General features: G+C 34.3%; 3 protein-coding genes across 4 annotated transcripts in view; 2 read left to right on the top strand and 1 right to left on the bottom strand.

Annotated features, from left to right (window-relative positions):
* The window catches only part of LOC148302181 (uncharacterized), a 93778-nt gene extending 89630 nt beyond the window's left edge, over positions 1–4148 (bottom strand). Inside the window, exon 1 of the mRNA XM_088272107.1 lies at positions 3763–4148. The gene's annotated coding sequence lies outside the window, so the exon portion shown is untranslated. The remainder of the gene's footprint in view (positions 1–3762) is intronic.
* A 1569-nt stretch (positions 4149–5717) lies between these two features.
* On the top strand, positions 5718–10668 carry LOC148302180 (uncharacterized). The gene is made up of 4 exons (XM_088272121.1): positions 5718–5994; positions 6815–6909; positions 7693–7844; positions 8585–10668. The coding sequence occupies exons 1-4, from the start codon at positions 5816–5818 to the stop codon at positions 8873–8875; spliced, it is 717 nt and encodes a 238-aa protein (XP_088128247.1). The 5' UTR covers positions 5718–5815; the 3' UTR covers positions 8876–10668.
* Positions 10669–12977: 2309 nt separating this feature from the next.
* The window catches only part of LOC148302178 (putative ATP-dependent RNA helicase DHX35), a 68877-nt gene continuing 57520 nt past the window's right edge, over positions 12978–24334 (top strand). Inside the window, exons 1-3 of one of the 2 annotated variants that reach the window (XM_088272109.1) lie at positions 12978–13145; positions 14666–14721; positions 16505–16731. In XM_088272109.1, the coding sequence (XP_088128235.1) occupies positions 14682–14721; positions 16505–16731 (267 nt within the window). In that variant the 5' untranslated portion in view covers positions 12978–13145; positions 14666–14681. The remainder of the gene's footprint in view (positions 13146–14665; positions 14722–16504; positions 16732–24334) is intronic. The other variant, XM_088272111.1, reaches the window with a different exon arrangement.

The following is a 24334-nucleotide window of genomic DNA, read 5'->3' as shown; positions in this document are numbered from 1 at the left end:
AATTGTAACACACATAAAATAAATAATAAAAAACCCTTATCCGCACCCCAATGATGCATAGGGCACTGTGTCATATAAACGCAGTGTTATCTTGATCGTTTACACATGAAGGAAAGGTGATCAGGCCTCCGCTTCAGGTACCAGTCCATGGTATATAATAACCATATCCGCTCCCTAGGTGGAGCATATGGAGTCCACAAACTGTCTCCAGGCTTTTCTGTCGGCTGCCAGCTCCCTTGCATCCTCCCAAGTCAGATCCGCGTCCCGAAGTTCTGACGATATTACAGTGAATAAATCACTTATATTTATTCTACCCCCCTTGGGAATCGAACCCGGGACCTCCAGAACGGTAGCCGAGCGTGCTGACCATTACACTACGGAGGCGGACAAACACACATAAAAACACATCAAAAATTAATATTATGGCAAATGTTTCGCCTAGTTATGGCATTTTCAAACGAATGTGAAGATCAAATAAAACTGTCACTTAGAATTGTATAGCTATATAAGGACGTCAGTCCATTTGATCTTCACATTCGTTTGAAAATGCCATAACTAGGCGAAACAATTGTCACAATATCAATTTTTTATGTGTTTTTGTTAATAAAATACATCTTAGTAGACTCAAAAAATCTGTGTTTGATTTAAAAATTAACACCTAAATTAAAATGGAGTTCTACAAATTAAACGCCAAATCAATAAATTAAATTAAAAACTTTATTGTGGCTTTCTTGGAAAGTGTTTACCTCATAAAAAAATGTAAATACCAATTCTAGGAGCTAATAAAAAGTTATTATTTTTGTCTTCGGGCAAATCGTAAAATTTTTAAATTCTTAAAAGCAAATTTAACGATCGAAAGATCAACTCCGAAAACCGTTAACAATTTTAAAGGAATTTAATCACTTAAATATTCATACCTGCTTTGGGGCGTTTGAGAATTTTTTAATTTGTTTAAATGAACCCTTCTTCATACAGGTAGGTAGGTAGGTAGTTACCTGTTGCAAAAATCTGGATACTGAAGGTTGGCGCGAAAAAAATCACCCTATCGGAAAATTTTATAATTTTTGCAAATGGCGTCATTCGTCAATCAAATTTGACATTTCGCTCACTCCTTTCAAGAACGTCATACATCAAAATACTTGATTTTTCAGGAGAACGTTTTTAAAGTTTAAAAATATAATACAATTTATTAAAAATAAATATCAAGCCACTCATTAAACTTTTTACTGCGCAACAGATCTTTTTAGGTAAAACCTGAAGGTTTTTTCTCCATTTGAAAAATATTAAGTATATTTAAAAAAAGAATTAAACAATACCTTTTCTTCAAAATGTAAAAATATCACTTTCTGTCCTGTAGCGGGTAAATATTGAGTTAAAAATATGCCGCTTTTGCTGGGATATAATACATTTTCTGGGCATTCCGAAAACATGCACAACTGAAAATTGTTTATTTTTGATTTATGACGTTCTTGAAAGGAGTGAGCGATTTGTGAACCAGACTAGATGCGTTTATATGATGCAGTGCCCTATGCACCGTTGAGGTGCGGATAAGGGTGTGAAGAAGAATGAAAATAGTTTTTTTCCACATATATTCACAACCTATTTAAGTATTTGTTATTTTATTATATTAAATGCAGCTCCACCGACATAGAAATGTCAGTATAAAACGTAAATCTAACTTAAAATATAATATTTTGAGTGTGTCCCAATAATTGTTCACAAATCTGGTTAAATTATCTACAATTAGTTGTTTTTTTTTCATGTTATTTTTTTATATCTAATCATCGAATCCTGGATTATAATCACATACATAGCTAAAATAGTCAATATAATTTATTTACAACATTTTTAGTGTGTCCAAATACTTGTTCATAAATCTGGATTATCTCCAACTATAGGAGTATTTTTCATATATATTTTTGACATCTCATCAAAGATGAAGAAGAATATGGAAGTCTGGGCTTTTACGGGCTAACGACGCAGCCTATGACGGTCGTCAGCCCCGTAAATGGTCAGTCTTCCATATTCTTCTTCATCTTTGATGAGATGTCAAAAAATAATATAATTTATATTTGAAGCACTAACCTTGTGATTTTCAATTTTATAATTAAAATGTAACTTTGTTTTAAAATCACTATAAATATTTTATTATAACTTAATTATAATGTCTACCGGTTTCGAAGCTAACCGCTTCTTTATCAAGACTGATTAATAATAAAAAACTATCTACTTTACAAAATTCAAAATATTTTGATGGTTAGGCAAAGGAGCTTGGGTAGATCTAGATTCTAGACATTATAATTAAGTTATTATGAAATATTTATAGTGATTTCAAAACAAAGTTACATTTTAATTATAAAATAATAATATAAATAAATAACTCATGTAATTGGAGATAAATCAGATTTGCGAACAAGTATTCGGACACACGCACAATGTTGTCAATAAGTGTTTTTTTGTATTTATAAATAATTCCATTTTATTCCCCCTCAAATACAAATAAGTCCCTACTGAAATTCAGCAACCATTTCGATCAAGATGTGTACTTTTCATCCATCATTTGTGTCTTTCAAGCTCCATTCTATAAAGTAAGCATATTTTTTTAAATTATAATAACATTATAATGAGTAATGGCGTATCTGCAAATTAAATTATACGCTGTACTTGCTTATTATAAAGAATATGATGTATAAAAAACAATTAATAATGAGTGTGTGGAGAAATTCAAGGATTTTCCGCAAGTAGTTTCATCATATTGAAGCTTATACTTATATACTTTTCTGTATGTTTTACCCTGTTTGGTCTTGTTTATTTTACAGTCTCAGTTTATTTTTTTCTGTTTTAGTTAATTTATTCTGACTGATTTAGTTACTTTATTGTATATATTTATTTTATTCTGTCTGTTTTAGGTACTTTATTCTGTCTATTTCAGTTACTTTATTCTATTCTGTTTATTTCATTCTGTTTGTTTAAGTAGCTTTATTATTTCTATTTATTTTATTATTTCTTTTTAGTTACTTTATTATGTATGTTTATTTTATTCTGTCTGTGTTAGTTACTGTATTATATCTGTTTATTTTATTCTGTCTGTTTTAGTTATTTTTTTTAATCTGTTTATTTCATTCTGTCTGTTTTAGTTACTTTATTGTATATGTTTATTTTATTCCGTCTATTTTAGTTACTTTATTAACTACTTTTATTTTATTCTGTCTGTTTTAGTTACTTTATTCTATCTGTTTATTTCATTCTGTCTGTTTTACTTACTTTATTAAATCTGTTTATTTTATTCTGTCTGTTTTAGTTACTTTATTCTTATATGTTTGTTTCATTCTGTTTGTTTTCGTAGCTTTACTATTTATATTTATTTTATTATATCTTTGTAGTTACTTTATTATATCTGTTTATTGTATTCCGTGTATTTTTGTTTACTTTATTATGTATGTTTATTTTATTCTGTCTGTTTTAGTTACTTTAGATCGTTTTAGCATGGTTGTCAATCATGGGTAGAATGGTGAATGTTGTAAAGCGATCACTTAACCAGCCTATGACAGATCATAACTCCTGTAAATACCCAGACTTCCATATTCTTCTTTATCCATGTTGAAAAATCAACAAAAAAACTTTATTTTGTGTTTTTTTCGATGACGCCAATATTTTAACGTCGATTTTCTTATCTGCCAAGTATGTATTTTAATACGTGCTTGAAATAAATAAGGATAATTTGATAACCGAGGCATTCCAAGAACTTCATTCTAAACTTACCGCGTCGAGTTTTCGGCAAAATAAGTCAAGACTCCTGCGCGCACGACAAACTGCCGAAAAGTTTTCGAAACTCCCAGACGGAAGAAAAAAACGAATTCACAAATACCGTTCCGTCTCAAAGGAAAACAAATACGGCTCAGAACGTCATTTAGCTCGATGTTTGAAAAAACGTCAACACCAAAGTACACAAAAACTTTTGAACTGCACCCAAAATGAACTTAGAAACTTGTCACTTTCGTTTTCGCGTGTTATACAATGGTCGTTCGAAATTGCGGCTTTTCCTGCACTGAGTAACCGACACACGACCGAATTATAATTAAAAGTTTTATATTGCGTCCACTCCCACCGCGCTACGATACACGCCGACATACGCAACACGCGCGACTAGAGAACTAGTACTAATACAAGTCGACAGATGTTTGCCCAAATAAACAGACAAAACTAAACTAAAAGAACAAGTATTGGAATATCACGCGATCTGCAGGGACCACATTACAAAAAAGTTCCTCTATTTTTGTGCAGATGCCGCTAGCGTAGCAACTTAGATCTTTCGATACATATCTTCGTCTTTGTTCCTCCACTTTAAACTGCTTAAGAAAGAAAGAAAACGGTATATTAGTGAGTTGTATTGTACAATAGTATAGGGAACGACAGATTTATTTTTGTCCTTGTCTCTACTATTCAAATTGACAAGGAAACTAAGTGAAAATTAAGCAGAGTATAGTATAAAGAACAAGACGGGAATATATATTTCTGTCTCGTGACTGTTTTTACCTAGAATTTTCAATCATGAATGTCATGAAATTATAGTAACAATTAGAGCTTTAAGGTGTTTGGACATGTGGAGCGAATGGATGGCGAGAGAATGACTGAGGAAAATATATATTTGGCCAATGACAGCGGGAAAACAGAACGAGAACGGTCGAAAAATACTTGGCACGATCAGATCAATGGTGTCAAAAGTCTGCGTAATCAGAGGGCATGTATGACTAGATGTATGGATGTGAAGGAGGCCAGGCGTGTATGTCAGGACAAAAGAGTGTGCCGTTCCATCCTTTCTGCCTACCCCTGCGGGGAAACGGCGTGATGGCAGTAACAGTAGTATAGTAACTTTAAACATAAATATCAAATCCATTCACAAGTAGGTAAAGGCTATAAAATTTGAGGCAACGGCTATGAACTTGACAATTTTAAGCGGTGTTGCATGAACCGTAGCTAGAATTCAAAGTAACATGGATATTAGGTAATTAAAAAAATAAATATTTCTGTCTTTGTCCCTGCACTTAAAAAAGTTAACGAAAGAAAGAGAGAAGATTATACTGTGTGACGACGCTTCGGATACATAAAAATATTAGTGAAATATATTTGATGGGTTATAGACGATGTAAGTGAAGCAACTGAAGGTTATTTGTCATTTGTCATATGGGAAAAGAAATGGCCAAAATACGAGTTTGTATGAGTACGTGTATAGGGCCCCAAATACCCTAAACATTACTTGCTTGCTTCCAATTAAAAAATACTCCCCCGATTTAAAAAAAATCGTTATGGACAATGTAACTGAAAGATTTTAATGTTGAGATAATATCGCTCATTTGGTGCAATAATGGCGTAGTAATTCAGACGTTATAGCAACAGAAATGGCACCATTTTATTCGATTCTACAATGACACTCGCGCCACCTCGCAGCATTTCACTACAAAATCAATTCCGTCGATGTTTCTCCCGATATAAAAAGTCTTTCCGCACATTTTGACATATTAAATTTCTTTGAAAAAAGGTAATTACGTAATTTTTGCACCAAATCAGCGATTTGTCATATGGGAAAAGAGATGGCCTGAATACAAGTTTATATGAATACGTGTACGAGGCCCCAAATGCCTTTTACTCTTCTTCTTTTCAAATTTAAAGTATCTACCCGATAAATAAAACCTTTGTTTTTTGTGATTTTTTTTTACGATGGCAACATGTTTCCTAATTTTTGACATTTGCGTCAAAAGCGGTGTTATTTTTGTTTACATTTCGAAAAGGCCTCAAAATTGATTTCCACCACGAAATGATACGAATAAAGATGGAGAAGCGGAGTAAGAGAGAGAGAGCGGAGAATTGGACGGAAGAAGAACGCAATCTGCTCAAGAATTTGGTGAACGAACGGTTTGACATTATCGAGAATAAAAACACAGACACCGCTACAAATATGCAAAAGTTAGAGGCGTGGAAAGAAATATGGGAAAGGTGATCATAATTTAACATTACAAACGTAATTTTCATTGATCTTACCGCTTATTTTAGCTAAATTTCAATATGCCAAAATCAAATTATAACCTCAAAATTTAAACGAATCAGGCCATTACACTTCGCTTATAACGTTGATTATGGAGTGTATAGTATCCAGAGAGGAGAGTTTTGGTGACACAGTCACCTTCGTAATATCCAGCAATCCTGCTTCTAACTCATTATTACTTTAACAAATATACATGTAGAAACCAACTAACTAGAAGGAACTTTAGAGACTAGAAGGAATGTGTATTTGATTACGCATTTTTATCGATTGTTGCGCGGTATGATCGATAATCCTGAAATTATCCAGAGCATTGGTCTGTATGTTCCCGATAGTTACCTAAGACAGCGTCGGCATAGATTGTTTCACATTCCTATACACAGGACCAACCTGCCGATGGTTATGCCTGTAGGAAGAGCTACTGCTATGTTGAACAATATCACATTGGATATTGATCTGTTCCATGTGTCCGAAGGAGTTTTCCGAAGCGAGATTCTTCTACACATGTAACAAGAGTCTTCTTGCTTACTTTTTAATTTGTATTTTTAATGTATACGCCTTAAATGTTAGTTTGTAATGTATATATTAATTATTGAATAAATTGAATTGAATTGAATTGAACTAATTAACTGACCATCAAACACCTTCTCTACAGGGATAGGCAGAGAAAATAGAAAGCCTCATGAATCTATCTTTAGAAACCACATTCGCCTCTTCCGAATTTATGAATCTCCTCACAAATATTCGCTGATGATTCCGACTTTATGATTTCAGGTTTATTTTATTGAATCAGAGGCCGAGAACGGTGCAGAAGCTGAGAGAGCAGTGGAAAAGGATGAAACTTCATTCCAAAATGATGAAAAAGAAAGGTACTTATTATTATCTGACTTTTTTTAAGCTTTTCAATGCCGGAAGGTATTAATATGGCCGTACCCAGAAGGCCGTGATTTTTACAACAAAAATAAAACCTATTTATTGTAACTGCAGACAGTTGGTAGAATTCCATATTGAATTGTTGGGTAATATATCCAAAATTAATAAATCTTAGTGATAGAAGGGTAACTCTTACTGATTTGATCCTGTTATAAGAAATTCTTAACAATTTTTTGGACAGCCCTGATCTCCTAAATCAAATTACGCACTAGGTATTAGGCAAAAATCTGTATTCCCAGTATTTGTACATAATGCAAACTATGCCATGTTCTCTCCCATTCCGCGGCTTCACATGTTAGCCAATGCTTTTGAAAGTATAGATTTTTTAAATATAATTTATTCACCTTGAAGTCTGTACTTTCTCAGCATTTCTTCTCCATGTTATAATGGATTATTTTTAACACTGTGTTTCACTCTCTCTCGCTGCTCGCTGATGGTGTGTTAAAAATATTTTAGATAAATACAGTTAATCTTAATTAACATGGTCATACGAATTGCCAGACAGAGTGTCCCAAAATTAGGGAGCCAAAATATTTATTTTAATGGTAGAAAAATGTCGCTGATCAGAGAAAAATCAGAGTAGCTGATCAGCTATGAGAAAAAATGGTCAGAGTGGAAAGGGTTAGTGGTGCGTAGAGAGTAAGACACATATAAATATGTTTTTTTTCTGAATCGTCCTGTTGGTTGTTTAGGGGACGTTGATTATTTAATGATTTCAGGACTCCAAGACAAGGACGACATGCTGATGGACGGCTCCTGTCACCAATCCTCCGACCACAACGCTACCTGTGGGGACGTGTACACTCCGATGGAAAATGGCGGAACTACAGTCGGCCAAGCCGAATATAAATACGCCAGGGATTCTCTTTTAGTTAGTACTCATTACTCTTCCACTTTTGTTAATAACAATGTATGGTAGATGTTGAAATGGCGAATCGAGGAAAGAATGCAAGGCATAGTTAGAGTGAGATGATATTTTGATGGGTTTCTCCATTTTTAATTTAAGTTCTTCTTCTTCTTCCTTTTGTAGATCCTAAGGATCTGTTTGTGCCTCCGCCTGTCGCTCTTGATATGTTGACTCCCAGCTGTGTTTCCATCTTTTCGGAGGTCTGCCTGGGGGTCTGCGTCCTTCAGGGTTTCCTTGAAGGGCGATACGTGGAAGTTTGTCTTCTGACATTCTGTTTATATGCTAATTCCAGTATCGCCTTCGTTGTCGTCCCCACCTCACGATATCCTCCGTCTTGCACATGTTCCGGATGTCGGTATTTCTTACTGGGTTTCGCAATATGTTTCCGGTTATGGATCGGAGAGTCTTCATCTCAGATGTTCGAAGTCGAGATTTTGTTCTAAAAGTATCTGCTCTTGCCTCAATCCCTTAAGTGGCTATTGGTCGAATGTTTTACTTGGAAAATACCACTATTTCTTAAAATCTGTAGCGGCACATGTTTCAATGCAATCTGCATCATTTTCAAACACCTTATGTGAAGCATATTTCAGAGTAGGTAGAATTCAACCAAATAAACCGTGTTTAATTTTGGAGATATTACCCAACAATTCAATATATAATTCTACCAACATGGATATATTTCCCAACTATTTGTCTCTTTGCAGAATCCGCCGAAAACGCGAAACCTGATGACGAGAATGTACCAGACGAAAGGGGGCGTAGAGTACAAGCGGTCGCTGCTGGAACTCAACAGGGTGGTCAAGGAACAGCTGACCAACTGCGCCATGGAGGAGCACCGACTGCGGATGCACCAGTTGAAGGAGGAGCACGACACGCGGGTGGAGACGGCGAGAGAAATGCACGCCCTGCAGTGCGAGAATGAAAGACTCAAAGGGGAATTGATTAGATTAGAAATAGAAATAAAAAGAAAGCAGTTGAATGACTATGTTATATAAAGAGTAATTTATCGGCGTATTTCAATACTGCCATCTATTGAAAACTTTGCGAATTATAAAGATTTCCATCACGACCAAGGTAAATAACTAATTAACCGGGAAAGCAATTTGGCCAGCGAGTGTTTTTGCCTAGAATTTTCACTCAAGAATTACATAAAATTATTCATTCATTCAAACCCTTATCCGCACCCCAATGGTGCATAGGGCACTACATCATATAAAGGCAGTGTTATTTTGATCGTTAGCACACGAAGGATAGGTGATCAGCCCTCCGCTTCAGGCACCAGTCCAGGGTGATATTGAATAAATATTAAAGTGAAAAAATCACTTATATATATTTGAAGCCCCCTGGGAATCGAACCTGGGACCTCCAGAACGGTAGCCGAACGTGCTGACCATTACACTACGGAGGCGGACAATAAAGGTTATATAAAGAGTAATTTATCGGCGTGTTTCAATACTGCCATCTATTGAAAACTTTGCAAATTTTAAAGATTTCCATCACGACCAAGATGAATAACTAAATAACCAGAAGCAATTTGGCCAGCGAGTGTTTTTGCCTAGAATTTTCACTCATGAATTACATGAAATTATAGTAACTTTAAACATAAAGAGTAAATCCACTCACAAGTAGGCATAGGCTATGAAACTTGTAAAGTTGAAGCCTGAGTAGGGACATGATAAACGGTGTTGTATAAACCGTAGCTAGATTTCAGAGTCACTTCTTCTTCTCCGTCTTATTCCTCATTGCTGAGGGTTGCGACCCTTGCAGAAGCAATGACTCTTCTCCAGTTATCCCTTGACTGCGCTACACGTAGCGCTCCAACCACCGAGGTGCCTGCTGCTGCCTTAATTTGATCGGTCCATCGTGTGGGGGATCTTCCTCTCCCTCTTTTTCCCTCCAGGCTACCGATCACAACTAGTTGTTCCAGGCTATCCTCGTTACCACGCGCAACGTGTCCAAAGAACTGAAGAATCCGTCGGGTACAGATATTGGCCAGAGTCACTTGGACGTTAGGTAATTTAAAAAAAAAAAAACAGTTTGGCTCCAAATGCTTATGAAATTTGACTACTCCTATTGAGATTCTATATTTATGATACTGTAGTGGGGGTGGGTGGATTGCACAAATTATGGTGCACTACCAAACCTCTTCTTGCACTTCAATTGCTCCTCAGAAGATGTCATTATGTCCTTCAGTCTTATCTCCATCATGTACATCATCTGTATCCCGTCAAATACATTCCACTTCCTGATCCAAGAATCACCTTGTCTTCGTGTAATCGGTGATTGAGCTGCTCACCTTTTGCGCCATTGGGTATGAATGTTTAGCATACTAATCATCTTTTCTTGAATGTTTTTCGCAGATACTTTGTGGCACATTTTATAAACTTTATAAAATAAAACAACTTTGTTTTAACCACTTTTTATTGGTACACTTTATCCAACAGGTTTTGACAAGAACCTTGTCATCATCTGGGTTTATGTACTAAATTCTAAAACATTGATATACTCATAGCTAGGTAATAATTAATTACGGGAAGGCCTTGCAATACCAAAAACTTCCACAAACTCCGCACATAATATGAAAATATGATTTAAAAAACGGGAACAAACTCCTAAATGTTGTTTTTATTGATCATTGCGCAGCGAATATGTCAATTCCGGATGACAACTTGTGAGCTACATGATAAACAAGACAAGGTTCTTTTCGAAACCGGTTGTTTCATTTTATAAAGTTTACTAATGATTAAAGAAAACACTTCGTTTTTTACCATTTGAGTTTTATTATAGACTACATGTTTCAGAAGTTAAACTTCCATCATTCAGGTCTGTATAATAACTGTTATTATACAGACCTGAATGATGGAAGTTTAACTTCTGAAACATGTAGTCTATAATAAAACTCAAGTGGTAAAAAAACGAAGTGTTTTCTTTAATCATTGTAACATGTCTTACCACAAAGTTAATGCCGAAACAATAAATAAAATATAAGTTTACTAATCATCACTTTATCCTCACTTTCTAGAGACAGTAAGAATCCCATGATAAAACCTATGGTTTCTAGTTGAATACCACTTTAATTTATCAGAAGGGAAGCAAGATGAAAGCGGATTACTTTTAACACAAATTTATTTAGTTCTTTCAAATTACAATCAAGAAAATACTTAAGGAAAATCGCGTGATTCTAATATGAGAACAGTCGAAGTACGTGTCGATCTGAGGACGGGCGGCGACGAAGTGTGGCGGGCTCGCTCGTTCCGTTCGTTGCTGGTCTCGTGTAGGTAGCTCGCTATGTCACTCGATTTGAGTTGCCATAGCCGATGTGTGGGTTGCCATAGTCGATGTGCATTATATGTGTGGGTTGCCACAAACCGTACCAACAAAGTCTTAAACATCATCAAAACATGAATGTATCATGATTAAGTGTATATTTATTGAATAAAATAGTAATATTTTATTAGTATGTAGGAAAATGTGATTTGTCCATTCCATATTTTATTGTAAATATTTATTCTATAGGTTTAAATAAATTATTTTTATATTTTGATCTCAAGTACTAATTTATTTATTTATTTATTTCCTTTGACCTAATTTAGGTGGTGTGACAAATATTAAAAGTGTCTCAAGTTGAAACAAAACGTCTATCAATTTTATACAAAAGAAGATGGTAGTCTGAGAAACTGGCGTTTTATTAAATTGTTGAATAACTTACAAAATTGTCCGACAAGCACTCCTATACGGCTCCGATGTATAGCACCTTCTCAAGGCAACTAGAATCCACTGAGATGCGAATGCTCAGATGGCCAGCGGGAGTGTCCCTTAGAGACAAAATAAAGAATTCACGCATTCGTGGAAGCCTGGCTGTAACAGACAGCAATAGGAAAGTAGAGGAAAGGCAATTCGGATGGTATGGGAATATGGGATGCAGAGAACCCGAGCTAACGTAAACCAGGCAATAGAAATGGATCTTCCTCGAAAGATATCTGGAAGAAGACCAAAAAAATTCATGGATGTTGCAAAAAGAAAACGTGGTTCGAAGACATGGCCTAGGTGACATTGTCCATTACAGAAAGACCTACAACCTACGAGGACCAGGAGAGCTGACCCCAGCAGTCTATAAAGATGATATGATATGATATGGTCTGTATGTTCCCGATAGTTACCTAAGACAGCGTCGGCATAGATTGTTTCACATTCCTATGCACAGGACCAACCTGCCGATGGTTATGCCTGTAGGAAGAGCTACCGCTATGTTGAACAATATCACATTGGATATTGATCTGTTCCATGTGTGGGAAGGAGTTTTCCGAAGCGGGATTCTTCTACACCTTTAAGTCTTATTGCTTACTTTTATTATAATATATACGCCTTGAATATTGTTTGTAATGTATATATTATTTTTTTATTAAATAAATTGAAATTGAAATAAGTTGGGAAGATGAAGAAGAAGAAGAACTAACAAAATTTCAAAACATTTTATCACGAAAGATGAAAATAAATTATAGCCATGAATCACATAAAATTTTCAACATGCTAATAAATCTTATTACTAAAGAATTATCTCAACATAGATGAAGATGAATATGGAAGTCTGGACATTTACGGGGCTTACGACCGTCATGAATGGTTTAAGTGATCACTTTACGCACATGTAACATTCACCAATTCTACCCATGGTCTACACTACTTAAATTCTTGGAACTTTTATATTTATATATGATCCTATTTCGAAACATGTACATGAATCACTAGAATTTTCACTTGAGACATTTATTGGTGATATGAAGAAGCTCTTTTATTGAGCAGAAACTCTTATATTTGTATGTGAATTCCAAATCCTCTGCGTAATCGGAGGGCATGTATGACTAGATATGTGAAGGAGGCGAGGAGTGTATGTCAGGACAGAAGAGTGTGGCGTTCCATCCTTTCTGCCTACCCCTGCGGAGAAACGGTATGATGGTGGTAGTAGTAGTAGTAGCAGTAGTGTAGTACATAGTACCTACTTACATTTGTTTTTTTTTCCAATATGGTATTCCCATAATTATCTTCACGTTGGCAATGCGTACAAGACACAAATGTCATTTTTCTTCCATTGGTATTAGTTATGTTTCTCTCTGTGTTTCTGGAAGGTGACGTATGTTTTCGTTGATCATTTAATACTGTTAAATTCGCGGTTTAAACGATATAACTATATTTTAATCCCTTAAAAACATAAATTAAGTGTGTTATATATCATAAAAAACAATTTGTGCGGGATATAACTGAAAGGTAAAGATATTTTTACTCATGATTCAATGTTATAATCGCGCAACCCACACAATATCGCCTCTTTACCGCTCAAATATTGTCGTTTTGTGAATTAATTCGTATGATTTACGGATGAAATATTGCACTGCGTGCATTTTTCGATCAATTCCGCTGCCAAATTTTGCTATTGCGCAGTTTCTCTTGTTCGTACACGATTTTGACGGAAATTGGGAAAATTCTTCCATTGTATTTTATTTTGACCAAATTTCGTGTCCCAGATTTTAATAGAAAAATGTCGAATGTCCTTTCTTGTTTTTTTTTATATTTATTTCATTTTTATTTATTTAATATAGTTACATTTTTAAGTGCAACATAATACATTTTCTAAACATTTATACATATCGCCCACTCCTTTCAAGAACGTCGTAATTCAAAAATTGACAATTTTCAGTTGAGTATGTTTTTGGAATGCCCAGAAAATGTACTATATCGCAAAAGAGGCATATTTTTAACTTAATATTTACCCGCTACAGGGCAGAAAGTGTTGTTTTTGCATTTTGAAAAAAAGATATTGTTTAATTATTTTTTTTTTAAATATATTAATTTTTTTTCAAATGGAGAAAAAACCTTCAGGTTTTACCTAAAAAGATCTGTTGCACAGTAAAAAGTTCAATAAGTGGCTTGATCTCCTGAAAAAACAATATTTTTTATTTATGACGTTCTTGAAAGGAGTGAGCGATATGGCAAACTTTTAATTTTAGATTCGCTGTGCCTCTCCAAAAAAGAGACTGAGCTCTTGTGCTTGGAGAGGGACTTACACTCATGGTTTAATGTTTTATATAATTAATGGTATAATAGTCTTTTTTTATATTTTTTTTCAAAATTCTTATATGTAATGGGCATAAAATTTTTTCCTTAAGAGTTTTTATATCTTCTATTTTTTAAATTTCTTTATGGAGTCTTTTGTCAAATATTATTTTATTTGAATTTTAACCGTGCATGGTCCTTTTAATAACTCTGTTCTTATTTTATTATTTTATTATTGTAATTATTTCAATCGTCCGTCCACTGTCGTAACGTCCGCCTCCGTAGTGTAATGGTCAGCATGCTCGGCTACCGTTCTGGAGGTCCCGGGTTCGATTCCCAGGGGGGGTAAAATAAATATAAGTAATTTTTTCACTGTCATATTAATTCAATATTACCCTGGACTGGTACCTGAAGCGGAGGGCTGATCACCTTTCCTTCATGTCTAAATGATCAAGATAACACTGCGTTTATATGATGCAGTGCCCAATGCACCATTGGGGTGCGGATAAGGGTTTTATTATTATTTATTAATTATTTCAATATTTTAATATTCATGTTTTACATCGTTTCTATACTTTGCTTTATGCACCATTTAGGCACGGGGCTCAAAAAAGAACGAAAGAAACTTCCTTTTTCATTTTAACATTAAATTAATCACGAGTTATTACGGGTACGGGTATGCAACCTCGTTTTCCCACATAAAAAATATTATAATATATATTTTTTTTTCACAGATTCTTAAATGGTGTAATGAACTTTCCACCGTCAAGACCTCAGTTTTTGAGACCAGGTTAGTTTTAAAAAAGGGTAAACCTTTTTATTGTTGCCACACCCACATTTAATTTTTTTGTTTAAAAAAAAAAACTTTTTTTTCATATGGTAACACAAGTTTAAAAAAAAACATTTTATAGACTCTAGGATCTAGACTCCTGTAATTGGAGATTATCCAGATTTTGTGAAGTATTTGGACACACTCAAAATGTTGTTTTTTTTTTTTAATTGTCTGAAAATGCCATAACTAGGTGAAACAATTGTCACAAAATAGAATTTTATGTATATTCTCAATATTATTAATATTCAAAGCATTTACTTTGTGGTTAGTCATTTTTCATTATTTTTTTTTACAAAAATGTTAGTAATATTAGTATATAACCACTCACTGAGATTTTTATGTCTGCCGGATTTTTGTGTTTTTTTTAGACAATAAAATACAATATAGAATAAAATAAATGGTCTGACCAGTCTGATGATGTCGGTTACGACGAAACCTGGTTGCTGGTCAATGGTCAGATAAAATTTATGTGGAAAAAATTACATAGTTGTTATTTTATTCTATAAAATTGATATTATTTTTTGACATCTCATCAAAGATGAAGAAGAATATAGAAGTCTGGGCATTTACGGGGCTGACGATTGTCATAGGCTGGTTCAAGTGATCACTTTACACACGTTTAACATTCATTAATTCTACCCATTATTGACAACCACACTACTCAAATTCTTGGAAGTTCTATATATATGAACCAATTTAGAAACCTTGTTGTTGAATCACTAGAACTTCACTAGAGACATCTATTGTTGAGATAAAGAAGCTTTTTACTAAGTAGAAACTCTTATATTAGTATGTGAGGTCCAAATCCTGGATATCAATCACACACATGAGAAACGCCAGAAAATACCATTTTCATTTTTATTATTTAAGCTTATAATTTGACCAGATAATTTATTTACAACATTTTGAGTGTGTCCAAATACTTGTTCTCAAAATCTGGATTATCTCCAATTACAGGAGTTATTTTCATATTATTAATAATCTGAAAATAACTCCTGCAATTGGAGATAATCCAGATTTTGTGAACAAGTATTTGGACACACTCAAAATGTTGTCTATAAAATTAAGTTCCACCAAGAAATATCAGTACAAAACTTCTATCCAATAAAGCACAACTTAGTAGACTCAAAAATTCAGTGTTGGATTTAACATTCAATGCATAAAATAAGGTTGATCCCTAAAAACTATACAATGGACACAATGTATTCAATATCTTATATAATAGAAACATATCGCTCACTCCTTTCAACAACGTCATTTATCAAAAATCGTCAATTTTCAGTTGTGCATGTTTTCGAAGTGCCTAGAAAATGTACTATATCCCAGCAAAAGAGGCATATTTTTAACTTAATATTTACTCGCTACAGGGCGGAAAGTGTTGTATATGCATTTTGAAGAAAAGGTATTGTTTAATTTTTTTAAATAAATTAAATATTTTTCAAATGGAGAAAAAAACCTTCAGGCTTTTCCTAAAAAGATCTATTGCACATTAAAAAGTTCAATAAGTGGCTTGATATTTATTTTTTATACATTGTGTTAAATTTTTAAACTTTAAAAACGTTCTCCTGAAAAATCAAGTTTTTTGATTTATGACGTTCTTGAATGATATGTTTGTCTCTATGCAGCGGAAGAGGATGTTAATTTATGACAAAATCCTCCGGTCAGTCCCCACTTTAAAAACAATACAATAGACACAATGGATTCAATATCTTATAAGAAATATATGTTTGTCTCTATGCAGCGGAAGAGGATGCCCACTGCCTCCCGATCACGGACGACGCGCGGTCGGCGGGCGCGGAGCTCCCGGGCGTGGTGCACAACGCGCACCGCCACCTAGAGCTGGCGGAGCAGCGGCGCCGGCTGCCCGCGGCGGCGAGGCGGCCGCACCTGCTCTACCTGCTGCAGCGCCACCAGACAGTGCTCGTCGTGGGGGAGACGGGCAGCGGCAAGTCCACGCAGATACCGCAGGTGAGACAACGCACACAGATATGTGACAATTCTTATTATTACACACTCACTTACTGTAATAGGATGCGTTCTACGTACGCGAGACACTTTGTGATTAGTGTACGCGTGCACTTGATGACGTCCAAATTAAACAGAACTCTTGAGTCCCCTTTTGTCAGGAAGCAGGTTGGACTGAAGCGAGTATTAATTAAAAACACGGTATCGACTATAAATATATGTTTATTTAAAAACAAAAAATAAGGCAGTCAATACTCATGTGTTTCCAAACAGCTCTGTTAAGTTATGTTACACCCGACTCTCACGAAACACTAAATTAGACTGTTAAAAACCCTCTTGCTTTAGGATAGGGAATCATAAAATGCTGTACCGATTTATGAGGGCCATGGGAACGCGTACCAAAGCCGGACAACACATGACGAGACCGTCGACTTTCTAGGTAGGATTGTAAAAAATGGCGAATGGAAATGGCTGGGCCATTACATTTCACACCCACCTAACTTAACCTACCCTCCCTTCTTATTCATTGAAATGACAATTGGAAGTAAACCAACCGTACCTCCTTGCATATCGACACCTTTTAGATCGGCGAGGGTGCCTTTACGAGGATAACATTACTCGTAATTCTCAGTTATGGATAGTTTTCTCTCAAGTCAAGTGGATAGACCATGACCACAAAGGTACGTGAAGATAGTAATGTTTCAGCCATTTCTTGAAGCTGTACAGAGAAGGTGCACTTTTGGTGTGGAGATGCGGCTATTCCAGTGCAGGAATGATTGAGGAATGATGTGTTATGTGCAGGAATAGAATGTGTTCTCTACTGAGACTTGGATAGACCATGATCGCAAAGCTACATGAAGTCATTAACAACGTTTACTCATAAGCTTATGTAATTTTTAATCAGTACGTGTGTAGGAGTCATTACATATCGCCCACTCCTTTCAAGAACGTCATAAATCAAAAAACTTGATTTTTCAGGAGATCGTTTTTAAAGTTTAAAAATATAATGAAATGTATTACTGTAATAGTAAGGACGGACGCGTGGCGTGCTACGTGCGCGGAGATACTTTGTGATCAGCACACGCGTGCACTTGATGACGTCCCTATTGAACAGGACACTTTAGTCCCCTTTTTGTCAGGAGGCAGGTTGGACTGAAGCGAGTATTAAATAATAACACGGTATCGACTATTTATATATTTGTTTATTTAAAAACATCAATACGGCAGTCAATACTCATGTGCTTCCAAACAGCTCTGTTAAGTTATGATACACCCGACTCTCGCGAAATACCAAATTAGACTATGTTAAAAACCCTCTTGCTTTAGGATAGGGAATCATAAAATGCTGTACCGATTTATGGCCATGGGAACGCATCTCGAACCAAGGCTGGACAACATATTGCAAGCAAATGACGAGTCCCTCGGTTTTCTAAAAGGCACAGTAAAAGTGCGAATGAAAAATGGCAGGGCCATTACAATTACAAATAAATATCTAGCCACTTATTGAACTTTTTACTGTGCAACAGATCTTTTTAGGTAATACCTGAATATTTTTTCTCCATTTGAAAAATATTAAGTATATTTGAAAAAAAATAATTAAACAATTTTAGTTGTCTTATTATCACCATTTTTATCCATGACTTTCTTTCGTTTTACACACTCGTTTTACACATTAAAAAATATTAAGTATATTTTTAAAAAATAATTCAAGAATACATTTTCTTCAAAATGCAAAAACATCACTTTCTGCCCTGTAGCGGGTAAATATTAAGTTAAAAATATGCCGCCTTTGCTGGGATATAGTACATTTTCTGGGCGTTCCGAAAACATGCACAACTGAAAATTGTCGATTTTTGATATATGATGTTGTTGAAAGGAGTGAGCGATATATGATCAAAATTATATTTTAACATTTTAAACAGTTTGCGTTAATTTTTGGTTATAATAGATCTGTTTACCATGCACAATTATCATAATCATTGAATGTTTCCCAATATTTAATGACAGATGCTTTTATCAGCAGTCACAAACCTTTTTAGTGATTTCAAAACAAAGTTAAAAACTAACTAACTAACCATCATGCCGCTTCCCCGCAGGGGTAAGCAGAGAGAATAGAGCGCCACACCACTCTGTCCTTGCAAACATTCTTCGCCTCTTCCACATTCATGCATCTCCTCATACATACCCGCCGATTGTTACGACTCCTAACCTGACCACTTTCAAGTATTTGGCATACCTGATCGTGTCATGTTTTTCTCGGTCTTCCTCTGCTTCTTTTCCCACTAACATTCGCCTCATAAATTTGTTTTACCGTTCTTTCCTCACTCATTCGTTCCACATGTCCAAACCATCTCAACACACCTTTCTTAATTTTATCGATAATGCGTATCTCAGCTTTGCATTCCTTCCCTATTTCACTATTCGCACATCTATCATACATCGTTTTGTCGCACATTCTTCTGAGAGATCGCATTTCGACTGCATTCAGTCTACTTTCATCCTTCTTTTGCCAACTCCATGTTTCACTTCTAAATATTAGAGTTGGAACCAGGACTCCGTTGTGCACAGCCAGTTTAGCTACCGCTGATAGGTTTTTATTTGCTATAACTGATTTCAGTGCACCATTCACTTTGTTCCCAGCATTCACTCTCCTTTCTATGTCTTTATCAATCTCTCCATCCCTAGAAAACATACTACCCAAATACAAATTTTAATTATAAAAACCTTTTTATTTTAACCCTAGATAACTAAACTTTATTTGTAGATGCATAGTAACTAAACTTTCGTCAGGCGGACTACGCAATTAAAAACGTGAAAATTATCAAAATATTTATTAAAAATAGTAACTTTCTACATGACACTTAAGTTTACAAGTTTTTAGTGTGGTTTACAACATTTTGAGTGTGTCCAAATACACATGAAATATTCTTATTCCATATTCTTCTTCATCTTTAATGAGATGAAAATAATATGAAAATAACTCCTGTAATTGGAGATAATCCAGATTTTGACTCCTGAAAAATCAAGTTTTTTGATATATGACGTTGTTGAAAGGAGTGAGCGATATGTATACTGTATTCCATATTATTATATGTATTATATAGTGAAATAAGGAAGGAATGCAAAGCTGAGATAAGCATTATCGATAAAATTAAGAAAGGTGTGTTGAGATGATTTGGACATGTAGAACGAATGAGTGAGGAAAGAACGGTAAAACAAATTTATGAGGTGAATGCTAGCGGGAAAAGAAGCAGAGGAAGACCGAGAAAAACATGGCACGATCAGGTATGCCAAATACTCGAAAGTGGTCAGGTTAGGAGTCGTAACAATCGGCGGGTATGTATGAGGAGATGCATGAACGTGGAAGAGGCGGAGAATGTTTGCAAGGACAGAGTGGTGTGGCGCTCTATTCTCTCTGCCTACCCCTGCGGGGAAGCGGCGTGATGGTTAGTTAGTTAGTAATCCACATAACTCGCCCAAACTAGAAGCAATCTCTCTTAATAATAAAAAGGGATTTCAATGCTTTTAAACTCAATTTGAGAAATATTGATTGATCATTTTTTTGTGACGCTAACATTGAACAATCAATATTATAATATAATCAATTATATCCTTTAATTAGAGATAATCCAGATTTGTGAACAAGTATTTTCTTTTTTGTCCGCCTCCGTAGTGTAATGGTCAGCGCGCTCGGCTACCGTTCCGGAGGTCCCGGGTTCGATTCCCAAGGGGGGTAATTATAAGTAATTTTTTCATTGTAATACTTATTCAATATTACCATGGACTGGTACCTGAAGCGGAGGGCCGATCACCCTTCCTTCATGTGTAAACGATCAAGATAGCACTGCGTTTATGTGACACAGTGCCCTATGCACCATTGGGGTGCGGATAAGGGTTTTATTATTATTACATTTCTTTGTGACGTTAACGTTGAACAATCAATATTATAATAAAATCAATTATATCCTATAATTGGAGATAATCCAGATTTGTGAACAAGTATTTGGACACACTCAAAATGTAAATAAATTATCTGGTCATATTGTAAGCTCAAATGATAAAAATGAAAATGATATTTTCTGGCGTTTCTCATGTGTGTGATTATAATCCAGGATTCGGACCTCACATACTAATATAAGAATTTCTGCTCAATAAAAAGCTTCTTTCCATCTCACCAATAGATGTCTCTAGTGAAGTTCTAGTGATTCAAGAACAAGGTTTCAAAATTGATTAATATATATAGAACATCCAAGGATTTCAGTAGTGCGGTTGTCAATCATGGGTAGAATGGTGAACGTTGCACGTGCGTAATGTGATCACTTAACCAAGCCTATGACGGGTCATAAGCTCCGTAAATACCCAGTCTTTCGTATTCTTCTTCATCTATCTTGAGATGTCAAAAAATTATTTGAAAAAATAACTACCAATTGGAGAAAATCCAGATTTGTGAACAAGTATTTGGACACACTCAAAACGTTGTGAATTTATTGAAGAAGTCTACTTCCATATTTTTTTTATAGCTTTTGGGACTGACAACCATAGTTACAAGACATCATTATCATAACGGTTTCTAAGACCGTTCTTCGACCCCTTATGCACCCCTGAGTCGTGAACAGTCACGTAGATTAATTTCATTGGGCATTGGTATGGCGTGGTCAATAATCGCGCCATGTTGTCATCTCACACGTGTTAAAACTACTAGCTACCAGCACCGGGTAGGGGTGCCAAAAAAAACAGCAAAATAATATTAAAAACAAAACTTATATTAAAACAAATATTAAAAATAATATTAAAAATAATATTAAAATAATATCAAAACAAATATTAAAAATGTATTACATAGGCTTTTTATATAGCGATGTTGCAGTGAATAAAGTATAATTTTATCCTCAGTTCGATAAATAAATCTATAAAAAAAATATAAATCTTGAAAAAATATTTTTTTTAAATACTATTATCCCTTTTATTATATAACATTAAACCACGAGTGTAAGTCCCTCTCCGAGCACAAGAGCTCAGTGTCTTTTTTGGAGAGGCACAGCGAATCGAAATATAAAAGTTTTCCATGTGTATAAATGTTTCAAATGTATTATGTTATAAATGAAAATGTAAACATATTAAATAAAAAATAAATAAAAAAAAAACAAAAATAAAACAAAAAAACAAAAAAAATTCCGGTTACAATGATGCCTCGCATAACGTACTTAGTTCCAGGAGCAAATTCGTTATGTGAAACGCCTTTTTTCCATAGCAATATATGTTTTTTTTTAAAATCGTAATGTATCATTAAAAAAATATATTACCGTTTATATTTTTTAATTACTCATCCGGAATATTATATATCGCTCACTCCTTTCAAGAACGTCGTAAATCAAAAATCGTCAATTTTCAGTTGTGCAGGTTTTCGTAATGCCCAGAAAATGTACTATATCCCAGCAAAAGCGGCATATTTTTAACTTAATATTTAACCGCTACAGGGCAGAAAGTGTTGTTTTTGCATTTTGAAGAAAAGGTATGGTTTTTTTTTAATATTAAATATTTTTCAAATGGAGAAATAACCTCCAGGTTTTACCTAAAAAGATCTGTTGCACAGTAAAAAGTTCAATAAGTGGCTTGATATTTATTTTTAATACATTGTATTATATTTTTAAACTTTAAAAACGTTCTCCTGAAAAATCAAGTTTTTTTATTTATGACGTTCTTGAAAGGAGTGGGCGAAATGTGACTTATGTATGTAATATTTTTAAATAAATTGTGTCGGGTTGTGGTCCCGTGGTTAGTGTTGCGGACTCTCAAATCAGAGTTTCTCAGTTCGAACCCACTCTACCACAATTTGATACCTATTTCTAATAATGAGCCGCTTAGGCTCACAGAAATAGTATGAAATTTAAATATTTGTGTAAATAATAAAAACACAAATATTTCTTTTAATTTTTTTTTAACATAGATGAAGGAGAATATAGAAGTGTGGGTATTTCCTTAGCTTGGGACCGTCATAGGCTGGTTTGAGTGATCATCTTATACACGTGTAATAATATTCACCATACTTTTTATTATTTTTTTCTTTTCTTATTATTGGAGGCCCTGTTTTGTGTCTAGGCTGCTGACCTCATGACTTCGCGTCTAAACATATGTGTGAGGAATAATAACTAGCTGCGTGTGTAAAGGTCGCGATAAGATAAACGCGTGGCTCCGTGGTCGTGTCGTGAACTTAGAGGCGGAGGCCTGCGGTTCGATCCACACTAGGCATATTTCAAAACGTATAAACTTTCATAAATTCAGATTTATCATAACTCAAACCGTATTTACTTTCGTAAATTCGGATTAATATCTAGATTCATATCTCATAGTGTATAAACATTCATAAATTCGAATTAATCATATCTCAAAGTGTATAAACTTTCATAAATTCGGATTAATCATATCTCAAAGTGTATAAACTTTCATAAATTCGGATTAATCATATCTCATAGTGTATAAACATTCATAAATTCGAATTAATCATATCTCAAAGTGTATAAACTTTCATAAATTCGGAGTAATCATATCTCAAATCGTATAAACTCTCATTTTTTTATTATTTATAATATCTATCCATTATTTAATATAGGTTTTGCTTGGTAAATACTACTATTTAAAAAGTGGTATTTAACAAGTAAAACTTAAATTCAAAATGTATAAATTCTAGTAAATACGGATTCATAATTACTTAAAACGCATAATTTTCATTAATTCGGATTCAGCGAATCTCTAACCGTATAAACTTACCTGAATTTGGATACATCATAAATTAAAACGTATAAACTTTCCTGAATTCGGATTCATCATGTCTCAAAACGTATAATCTTTCCTGAGTTCGGATTCATCAGGTCTCTAAACGTATAAAATTTCCTGAATTCGGATTCATCATAAATCAAAACGTATAAACTTTCCCGAGTTCGGATTCGACGTGGCTCAAAACGTATAAACTTTCCTGAGTTCGTTTGCATCATGTTTCAAAACGTATAAAATTTCCTGAATTCGGATTCATCATATCTCATAAAGTATAAACTTTCCTAAATTCGGATACATTATATCTCAAAACGTATAAACTTTCCCTAATTCTTCATGATTAAAAGATTTCATTTTATAGCCATTCTCTCCCTATTTAACTTACATGGGCTTTTTATAAAGCGTTGTTGTATTGAATAAAATAAGTATAATTTAGTTCGGATTATTTAGCGAATTAATATATTTTACAATTAAAATGTAACTTCATTTCAAAATCACTAATATTATATTACTATGAATTTTATTATAACTTAATTATAATGTTTACCGGTTTCGAAGCTAACCGCTTCTTTAGCCGTTAGCTTCGAAACCGGTAGACATTATAATTAAGTTATAATAAAATATTTATAGTGATTTTAAAACAAAGCTACATTTTAATTATAAAATGGAAAATCACAAAGTCAGTGCTTCAAATATAAATTATAATATATTTTAAATGCAATTTTCATTGAATATTTTTATTCTTTCCAGATGCGGCCATTTGGAAGACCGTACTGCGTCGCGTAGTTTTAAAAAAAAAAGTGAAAAAAAATACAAATTATTTGTGATTTTCAAA

Source organism: Brachycentrus maculatus, unplaced genomic scaffold (genome assembly GCF_059751285.1).
Source record: "Brachycentrus maculatus isolate JH-2025_06_01 unplaced genomic scaffold, ASM5975128v1 h1tg000475l, whole genome shotgun sequence".
Taxonomy (NCBI): Eukaryota; Metazoa; Arthropoda; class Insecta; order Trichoptera; family Brachycentridae; genus Brachycentrus; species Brachycentrus maculatus.
The sequence above is the reverse complement of the archived record's forward strand: the minus strand, read 5'-3'. Positions and strand labels throughout refer to the sequence as shown.